The sequence below is a fragment of the Scophthalmus maximus genome, chromosome 19 (assembly GCF_022379125.1).
Source record: "Scophthalmus maximus strain ysfricsl-2021 chromosome 19, ASM2237912v1, whole genome shotgun sequence".
Lineage (NCBI taxonomy): Eukaryota > Metazoa > Chordata > Actinopteri > Pleuronectiformes > Scophthalmidae > Scophthalmus > Scophthalmus maximus.
The window spans coordinates 18,148,282-18,158,128 of NC_061533.1; the positions used below are offsets into that span (position 1 = coordinate 18,148,282).

Genomic DNA, 9,847 nt, shown 5'->3' on the forward strand with positions numbered 1-9,847 from the left:
TTTACGCTAAAAAAATTATACTCTGTTAACTGGATTTGTAACAAGGTGTTGAAATAAATACAATTCATTTGATCACGTACACAAAATATACTGATGTTTAATTATTTCTTTTCCTCCCCTCACTTTTGATAACTTCAGTATTTATCAGGCAAAGATTCCCATCTTGTGTTGGAAACATGCATTACATCGGAAACTGTACAGTTGTGCTCCATCTGAACAGAAACTTAGCAGCACATGGAAATAAACACATATGACAGATGTTTTTGTTTTTTTCATGCAAAGCTTATCATCTTTTTTATTTATTTTTTCTAATGATATAAAACCATCCCTTGAAATACGGCACTCTTTTTTTCTAAATCAACACACATGGAATGACTGTGAAAAAAAAGAAAAAAAAGACTTGCTCTTTTGACAATGGATTGTGGTGCGATGTTAGATTTCTAATAACAATGATATTAGTGCTAGAGTAAACTGAAACACAATCAAACTAAACATCAGATCAAAATAGCTGTGACCAACATTGTCCTGGACTACAAAACATTGAAAATGTCAAAGTAAACATTTTCCTTTACAGCAACTGATTGAACACTTTTGGAAAAAAAAAAGCAAACTAAATTGCTATGTCCTATTTATATTCTAAGTGTTCAGAAAGGGAGAGTAAGGTCACAATGCAACAGCTTTTCAAGTAATCCTTAACCTGTCCCATGTCCTTATGCATCTGCAATAACAGTTGCTCCTATAGTGAAATGCATGGCGTTCATATGTAGGTCTGATTCTAGGTCTGCATTTGGGCAGTTTCATCCAAAAGATGGTGTAATGGGGACAGTAATCTTTAGAGGGGTTTCCGTAATCAGCCACACTCTTTGTACAATTATAAGCTTGGAGATGTCACAACTGTACTGATTGCTTATCTGACATCACAGTGCATGCAGGGAGAGGGAAAGCATTGCACCTATTCCTGCAGAGACCTGAAGGAGTAAGTATGGGCAACTAAGTGTTTGGACCCTGTCAGGGGTGAGGACAATACCATGACCATGCAAATGGTCTGTAAGATGTAATGACCGACAGCTAAGGAAGTGCACGTGCTCGGGATCAGAATAAAACCAATCCACAATCCTGAGGGACAGCGTGATGATAATCTGAGTCTGTATCACAGGGTTCGAGACAACCGACAGTTGCAACGTGGCACTGAATTAATCCCATCTTCCAGCAACTCTGCCATGCATTATGCTGGCAAAGGCGTGACGTAAAAGATGAGCTGAGCAAGAGTGTCAGGTTGGGTGGATGTCACAGCCACTCACTGAGGCTGAAAGTCTTCAGATGTATACAACCATCAGTCTGCACTTCTACTACCCGCGTGATTAGGCTTTAAAAAGGTTGATTCCATGTACCAGTAATCGCTCATGTTCTTGGGTCCATGCCATTTACTCCAGGCATCTCATATCATGATGGTGGGGAAAAAAGCCGAAAGATAAAACTGTGTCCATGGAAGATCTGGAAGAAGAAAACAGCAAAACTTGGACACAAACCCATGAATAAATTCAGTTCAGAAAGCCTTCTTCTCTAGCTGGTCCAGAATTGCCTGGATCTTCTGTACAGCCTCCTTACGGGCTTGCCGGACATTCTCCAGTCCCTGAGTCTCCACAGAGTCCAGCACCAGCAGCTCTTTGGTCAGCAGTTCCTCCAGGTACCTGTAACTCTTCTCTGTCTTTTTGCCAACAAACTCATCAACATCTTCCTGCAGCATTAGCACTCTGGCCATGACCTGCTGGACCTTAGCAAGGCCGGGGTTATCACTCAGGGGCTGAGGTCCAGCTTGGCCTGGAGCTTGGGCTGGGGCAGAGGGCAGGGGGTCACCTTGTGAAGGATTAGGCTCACCTCTCCCGGTTTTGTTGTACATTTGAGGAGGTGAGCTTATCTCTGCAGGCTTCCCATTGGGGGGATTTGGGGACGGGTTCGGCCTGGGTTTAGGTCCCACCTGTGGGGCACGTTGGTGCTGTTGGTCCTAAAGCAACACAAAACAAACGAATGTGTTTTAAGATATTTGCTAATCCTTAATCTTTTTAACATAGAAACACAACACTTGTAAATCGAATAGATTTACTCAAATAGCCAACATGTGCCTATCTAACTTGAAAACGGCTCTTTTGGGTTTCATGTCTGCCAAGTACTTTCAATTTTCATTGTTATTCATAACATTGTGCACCCATGATAACATTCAGATTGGAAAAAAACACGTTTCATTTTATCTTGTATAAACGCATCAATACAATTTTCTTAGTAAATATCGTTATAATAATCTGTGTATTATTCAGTTTTACATCAGTCTCTCCTTCCATTTATCTCAATTAACAAAAACATGAACACTGAATTGAAACAATTCCTATAGTAATTCGAATAATTTGATTAATAAAATCATTGATGCAAAATTATTTGCCTCGAAGCTTCGTTTAATCAATGTAACTAATGTTGTACCGCTCACTGTGTTACCGCAAGGATGATTATTACCGGGCTTCTGCTGTGGTCACATGCAGTGAAGATTTACGAGCCGGCACGGATTATAAAATGGATGAAGAAAGCGAAAACAGTGAAACAGGTGGAAGAAAAGGGCAGAAAGTGTCCAAATTTCGGGATCATTTTAAGCTGATAAAAAACGAAAACTCGTTGTGGCGTAACTCCTGTTGTGAATGGGGCAGTGCGTGGAGTATGTGCGGTGTGGTGTGTGTACGTGCTTGGAGCAAGACTTTGAGAGAGACAGAGAAAGAAAAAGGGAGTGAAATTAAGGGGTTTGGTCCTGGAGCAGACAGCTTTGGCCCTTGAGAAACTATCTCCCTGCTTCCCGATGAAGGTCCGGACGACGGGCAGGATAACTGAGCAACACTTCTCTCGATAAAGCAAAAGGTACTTCTTTTCTGATTACTCCAATAATCCATGGAATAATTGGTAGAATACTCAATTGCTAAATTAATCGATAGCTGCAGCCTTAATGAACACCACACTGAAAAAGCTTCCGATACATACCTTGGGTTGGTACGGTGGCGGAGCGCCAGTTCCAGTCCCTGGCCATGCTGGAGGATGCGGTGGACGGACAGGATTTCCGTAGTGGTTTTGTGGAGGCTGCTGGCCGGGCTGCCACTGCTGCTGGGGAGTTGCATACGCACCAGAGTGTGCCCACGCTTCAGCCTGAGGACTGGGGTGGTGGGACTGGCCAGTGGGGTATGGGGGGTTTGGAGGCATTGCATGACCCCCTTCAGTATAGTGGGGGTATGTTCCAGGAGGATATCCAGGTGCCTGAGAGCAGGGGCAGGACAAGTATGGAGTATTTTCAAATAGTTTTCCTTAGGCTGTAGCTTAGGTTCAGAGAAAAAAGACCAGAGCTTATTATTTTCTGATAAAATAATAAATAGATTATTGAATTTAATATTTCTATTGGAAACATATTTGCTACATTTGACCATGAGCCATGGCACGTGTTCAAATGAACTCACCCCTTGACAGTGTGGACCAGGATAGTGATGATGTTGGTGTTGAGAGTGGGGCTGCCCAGACGGGCCGCTGCCCTGCTCCACCGGACAGCCCTGGTTAGGATAGGGACCTGGAGCTGGTCTCTGAGGGTCAGCACAGTAGAAAGGGTTGGATGGGTGGAAACCGCTTGCCGAATATTGACCCTGCGCTGGGCTGTAGACACCATGACCATTTGGATAACCTCCAGGCAATACCTGCATGAAAAGGCACAAGGAGGGGAGATTAGTCACGAAAGATGACATCGTCCCCGTGTTTATACGTCACAGTGATGTAACGGAGGGGCTGAGGGAAGGTGTGAGGGAAAGGTGAAAGCAGGTAAGAGACTTAAGATAATGAGTAGATTTACTCCTACACCCTCGGATTACGAGGGCCAGGAGAGGTCGCATCATGAGCCACACCTGTGGATTGTACTGTGGCTGAACATCTGATCCAGATGGATAGGTATTTGCATAGTGTCCTGAGTGAGACTGGGGGTACCAGTAGTGCGATGGGTAGCCTGGATACTGAGGGGCGTCCTGTGAACACAGAATATCACAGAGGAGAGTTACTGAGAGAGTAGGACATCGGTCTTCTTCAGTAGCAGCGTTTATAATCAGAGATGTGTTGAGTGCGAGCTGACGCATGGGAATCTGCACATCACACCCTTTAAAAACATAGAAGCCCAGAAAATACAGTAAAATACAATAACTGATCATAACAGTGGCACCGACTCGTTCATGACTTGCTGAGCCGGTTTTGCCCAAAGCAAATAAATACTGCACACACGGCTCACCATACGGAGGCCATGATGGATGTCGGAGGGACGATACGATCTGCCGATGAAACACGTCCCGTGTGTTCTGACACAACCACGATACTTGTCGCGCCATTGGCGCCGTTGTCCCGTCAAGATAAGCGCGACGAACTCGGGCAAGAGGGCAGCGGTGACTATTACATAATGCCAGCTAGCTCCGTTAGCCGTCCAGCTAGCACGAGCAGATCTCGACACAAGCTAGCTTTGCTAATATTGTTTTTCGGGAACAAACTCAAAAGTCGTTCTTTTCACTTAAACTCGCCGAAAGACATCGACTAAACACCGATAACCCGTCCAGTCTGTAGCCACGTACTTACCATAGTGTTATTACAGTTATTATTTCCCGAGTTACAAGTCGAGGGCCAGCCAGACTTCAGATTAGACTGGCTTTGACGATGATGCATCCGCTATGCGCGTTTCCCGGCAGCCGTCCTGTCACCTGCCATAGCGAAACAAAACACTAAACATTTAACAGGCCTATTGAATCGTATCCGAGCCACCAGTCGGTCCAAATTGTTAACAGCGGTGTTGATTTTTTTTTTCTTCTTCCTACTGAAGTACGGTTCACTTGATTGCAATCAGGAAATGTTTGAATGACGGCGATCTCGGCCAAAACGGTCCTGTCTCTTTAAGGAGGAGCTCGACTCAAACTGAAGAGCTCTCACTCCGTCACTTTTTCCATGGGCCTCGCTCTTGTCTTGACGGAGTGAGGGGCGATGTCATTATAGTTCACACTGCACTAGAAAACATGTTTTTAATACCACATAATGCTGAAGTTCTTCCACTTGTGTTTAAATATATGAACATGTGATTTGATTTGGTTAATCGATGACCACATAAGCAAATTGTTGCGTTGTGCCGAGTCTGTCACTGTCTCCTCTTCACACAGGATCTTTGGTGTCGCATGTGCGTCAGAAGACGCTATCAGCCAATAGGAAAAACGTCATAAATATATCAAATTTTCTCAACAAAAAAAACAATATTTTAATGTTAAGCAACAATCATTCTTCGGTGCGACATATATTAAAATGTGCCTTATTAAAATACTGCCGCAGCAAAGTTCACAAAAACAGAAACTTAAGGGGAATCCGGCGCCGACGGGGTTAAACGTCGACAGGAAGTTTATCCCAGGCGTCTATAAAGACGCTTCCTGTGCTCTTCTTGAAAGAAACATACTTTGAAACATTCATGGCTTAACGCCACACAAAGGTACACGACGCAAATAAACAGCTGCCCAAGATGAATTACGTACCGGGCACGGCCAGCCTCATTGACGACATCGACAGTAAGTTGTAGAGAGAGAGAGAGAGAGAGAGAGGTGGTTCGGCGAAGCGCCGTTTCAAGATGTGGCATCGTGCCTGACACTAACTGGAGCGACTGTGACCGTGTGATACCGCGAATAAACGTGCTTGTGTTGGTTGTGTCCTGCAGAGAAGCACCTGGTGCTGCTCCGAGATGGCAGAACGCTGATCGGGTACCTCAGAAGCATTGATCAGTTTGGTACAACTCCTTTCATTGTCTCCCACTTGTTTCTGCTCCGATAAGGTGCAAGACAGACAAACAGACAAACAAACGAAGAGGACTCAGCTAAGTCTTTCACATGTGCACATGATTCCCACCATGTTATGTATTTGTTTTGCTTTGAAAGGTGTTATTCTGTTTTACATTATGCCGTGTTTCTCTGACCCGTTTCTCTCGTCTCCTCCAGCCAATTTGGTTTTTCATCAGACAGTCGAGCGCATCCACGTGGGGAAGAAATTTGGTGACATCCCCAGAGGAATATTCATAGTGAGGGGAGAGAATGTGGTCCTGCTGGGAGAGATAGTAAGTGTGTGTCTATGTGTATGTTGGGATGGTGCAAATTCGGGTTAAACAACAGTATATGGTGTGTAATTACTTCCACTAGTAATGATTTCAGTATTAATCTGGCCTCCGTATAAACAATTGGAGTGGAGGTTTGCATAAACATGTTTAGAGTGGAAAGAAATTAAAATTTGAGAGCACTGGGGATTTTTGTTTCTAATAAATTTGTGGTGCTCATTCTGTTCATTTTAGTATTTCAATTACTTCCTGGGGAATAAGCAGTGGACATGTTATTTATGAAGCCAAGTAATTTACCTGAGTTGGCCTTTTACATTATTTTTCATGCCTAGCTTTTATTAGGTTACTAAGTAAATGTGTTAACGAGAACACAACACAAAACATCTTCTGTTTTCTCATACTTTTTATTTCTGCTACGAGAGTATGACATATGAAATATAAAGACCCATCTTTAAATATTATAAAATTATAAACATGCAAAGTAAATTGCAGTTAAAGATATCTGAAACCTACTGCTTGGCAACTAAAACCGTCTCTTTCATCACGATAAAAACACAAGTTTACATCCGTAACATTTTTTTCATCATCCATTTTTAATGTGTGAATTGGTGCTGAGACAGGTTTTCATAGGCACATTTCAGTGACCGTATTGGACCTTGTTGGCCTGCAGACGGCACAAGAATGACACATGAACGCAGATGCTGTATCTCACTCTGTAAATGTGCATCATGCCATCAGACGCATGCTGTATCTGCATTTTGAGTGTAGCAGTTCACGCAGAATGGAGAATGAGATGCAAAGAAGTTACGGGCATCAGAGGAACATGATAACGTAATATCGTTTTCAGCTTTAGCAAATGTGCAAAACAGGAGTACACTGTCAAGCTCAGTGCTTCAGAAGGGAACATCTATTGTGGTTTTGGAGGTTTTTCAAGGTGATTCAGTCTGTAAGCAGTTGGTGAGCAGAGCAGGCGCCTTTTCAGATTCATCTAGTTAGATTCTGGATATTCTGGTCAACTCCGGAAAGCCTGTATCAACAGGAAAACACGTAGATACTGCTTGCTAGAAGGTACTTAGAAGTGTTCATGGGAGTGAAAACATTTTGTGACTTAAACACTTGGCTCAATCCCATTTCACCCCTTGCCCCTACCCCTCGGTTTTGCGGGTTCACGTGTAGGCGTAGGGGTGTCTCAATTCCCTCTGACATCGAGGGGGAGGGCTAAGGCGGAACGCTAGATGGCACTCCAAACGGAGATTTTCCATACCCACACTCCAAACCGAGGGCTGTGAGATATGCTTTGCGAGTCGGCTAAAAAAAAAGGTCCACGTTGACAGAAGAAACTCACAAATTTGTAATTCCAGGTATGTTGAATCTCTGGTAAAATCACGTTGCGTCTGCCTTCGTGATGACGTATCGCGTTCGAAGGGATGTCCCATTACGTAGGGGTAGGGGTAAAAATGAGAAATGGGATTGGGCCTTTTGTCACTTAGTGATATTAATGTATTATTAAGAGTGAACTCTATAAAAATCCTAGCTGATCAACAGGTAACGGCTTATTTAGTAGTTCACCAAGTGTTCCCGTGCACACAAGTGTATTTGAATTATGTGTCAATGTGTTGTGTAAATGATATTTTGTGATTACTTACAAGTCTTGAACAGATGTGACACGGTCTCTGTCTCTGCAGGACGTGGACAAGCCCTGCGACACGGTCCTGCAGCAAGTTTCCATCGAAGAGATTCTGGAGGAGCAACGGTTGCAGCAGCAAGCCAAACAGGAGACGGAGAAAGTCAAAATGCAGGTCCTGAAGGACCGAGGCCTTTCCATCCCCAAAGCTGATAACTTGGACGAATACTAGCACCGCCTTCGTTTTTCTTGAGCCAGTTTCTCAGTTTGTATGGGACTCCTGAGTTTTATTTTGAGAGCGAGCATGACTTGTTTTGTTTTTTTTATGTGTACATGGTTGCATCATGTCGGGCCTATTTACTGTAGTGTACTGTATGAATTTAATTTGAATTGGCAGGAAGAAGAAAACAAAATGATGGGTGCTCTCAGTTTTGCAGTTCATGGTGGCGAAGTGATAATTCCATATGTTTGATCACTATGTTGGCAATTTAGCAATTATTTTACAGCAGCACTTTCTATCCACGACATGGTTAATTTTTTATTTGGGGATACGCTATTGACAAAAACGACTTGCTGTGCTCCATTAAAGAGTTTGTCTTTATGGAGGATATGCTTGGAAAAAAAAATGGTGTCCTCACATTTTTTGACCACGTTGCCCATTCAGCTTTACTCTCGCATTTGTATTTAATGCATCATTATTAGGTTAAACAATGTTCAGGTAAACTTGGGTCAGTAGGACCTTGTGGCCCTGTGTGATGGAGCCACAGTCACAGCATGCAGACCGCGTTTGCAGTGTCGCATCAAACATTTCAGACTGATCCTTTGCATCTGTTTGGAAAGGGCGTAATTGATTTTGGTAATTCAGTTATGGCCGGCGGGATATCAGTGCATCAGACAGCCTCATGTCCTGTGTATGGAGATAACAGGACTGGAGAACTCTGTCCGATCTGCTTTCACTAGTTAATAAGCGTGTTAATCGTTTGGACGGATACAGTGAGTTAATATCAAACCGCATCCTGTGTCCGCTTCAGTGCGGCCTTTACACCGGCTTCGCCCACAGTGCGGTGGGCCTGCGGGAGGGGGGGTGGGGCTCTAGAGTTATCATGAAACGGATTAAATGTTGTTGTTTTTTACTTTGTACAGTATACAGCAGTCTGCGGATGAAAAAAACAAAATTTCACATGTCATACAATTATTTCTGGCTAAACCTAAAAATGCAACTCTTGCCTTTAGGAAAAGAGAGCTGGACTTGGTCATATATATATATATATATATATATATATAGTTTTTTTTAGGGAACCTTATCAGGGACAGGATTCATTCTAATACAAAGGAAGCACAGTTAATATGTCAATTTTGATCATGATCATTTCAAGACTCTTACATAATGCTTTATATATACAGTGCTGCTTCCACATCTTCTGGAAGGAATGGAAGACACGAACCGTCAGGTCACAAACAACTAAAATAATTATTTATTTCAATAACACTAATAATAATGTCAAGTGTTTTGTCAAACACATTACATGGGCATTTCTGGATGTCAAAGATTCCCAGTTTCTTTTGTGTCTACAAGGAACATGCAAACAGACTCCTCTTTATTATTATCAATACAAACGTGCAATCACGTGGTTCGACTCTGTTCGCATCATAGTGTGTCAGGCAGGTATGTCATGTCTTCCTGGGCAGTAATACACGAGGTCTCCACTGTTGCTTCACATTATATGACAGTGGTTTAAAATCAAAAAGAAACACAAGAAACCTACCTGTTCTTCTAAGGGGGGTTATCGAATCACTTGTGGAGAAAGAAAACGGCATTTTAACAATTGTGTTGACAATATGTTAGAGGTGCAACAATTACTCATTTGGAAGAAAATTAATTATTGCACAATCCCTTTTTAGAATCACTTCAGTCACTTATAAAGCAAAATGCAAGACATCTCTGTGGTTTCTCACAAGTAATGATTGTAATTTGAATATATTTGTGTTTTGAGCCGATTGTCAGATACATTTAAAAATGTAATCTTGTAAGTAAAACAACAACACTTTTAAATATCCCCTGACATTTTACAAGCAAAACTATT

The 9,847-nt window shown here is 42.6% G+C and overlaps 2 protein-coding genes across 2 annotated transcripts; one reads left to right on the top strand and one right to left on the bottom strand.

Annotated features, from left to right (window-relative positions):
* Nucleotides 1-72: 72 nt before the first annotated feature.
* On the bottom strand, nt 73-4,929 carry bag4 (BCL2 associated athanogene 4). The gene is made up of 5 exons (XM_035639181.2): nt 4,636-4,929; nt 3,924-4,040; nt 3,489-3,719; nt 3,022-3,291; nt 73-2,005 (listed from the first exon to the last, which is right to left on the bottom strand). Exons 1-5 carry the CDS (start codon nt 4,720-4,722, stop codon nt 1,547-1,549), a joined length of 1,164 nt encoding a protein of 387 aa, XP_035495074.1. The 5' UTR covers nt 4,723-4,929; the 3' UTR covers nt 73-1,546.
* A 494-nt stretch (nt 4,930-5,423) lies between these two features.
* lsm1 (LSM1, U6 small nuclear RNA associated) lies at nt 5,424-9,819 on the top strand. The gene is made up of 4 exons (XM_035639185.2): nt 5,424-5,603; nt 5,750-5,818; nt 6,027-6,142; nt 7,825-9,819. The coding sequence occupies exons 1-4, from the start codon at nt 5,558-5,560 to the stop codon at nt 7,993-7,995; spliced, it is 402 nt and encodes a 133-aa protein (XP_035495078.1). The 5' UTR covers nt 5,424-5,557; the 3' UTR covers nt 7,996-9,819.
* Nucleotides 9,820-9,847: the final 28 nt, after the last annotated feature.

Bases quoted from the DNA above. Each gene is read 5' to 3' on its own strand.
- bag4 (XM_035639181.2), bottom strand. From the start codon at position 4,722: ATGCATCATCGTCAAAGCCAGTCTAATCTGAAGTCTGGCTGGCCCTCG. The intron at 4,041-4,635 runs GTAAGTACGTGG...CTGTGTTCACAG, and splicing joins ATAACTGTAATAACACTATG to GACGCCCCTCAGTATCCAGG. The intron at 3,720-3,923 runs GTGTGGCTCATG...CTTTTCATGCAG, and splicing joins AGCCACAGTACAATCCACAG to GTATTGCCTGGAGGTTATCC.
- lsm1 (XM_035639185.2), top strand. From the start codon at position 5,558: ATGAATTACGTACCGGGCACGGCCAGCCTCATTGACGACATCGACA. The intron at 5,604-5,749 runs GTAAGTTGTAGA...TGTGTCCTGCAG, and splicing joins CCTCATTGACGACATCGACA to AGAAGCACCTGGTGCTGCTC. The intron at 5,819-6,026 runs GTACAACTCCTT...CGTCTCCTCCAG, and splicing joins CAGAAGCATTGATCAGTTTG to CCAATTTGGTTTTTCATCAG.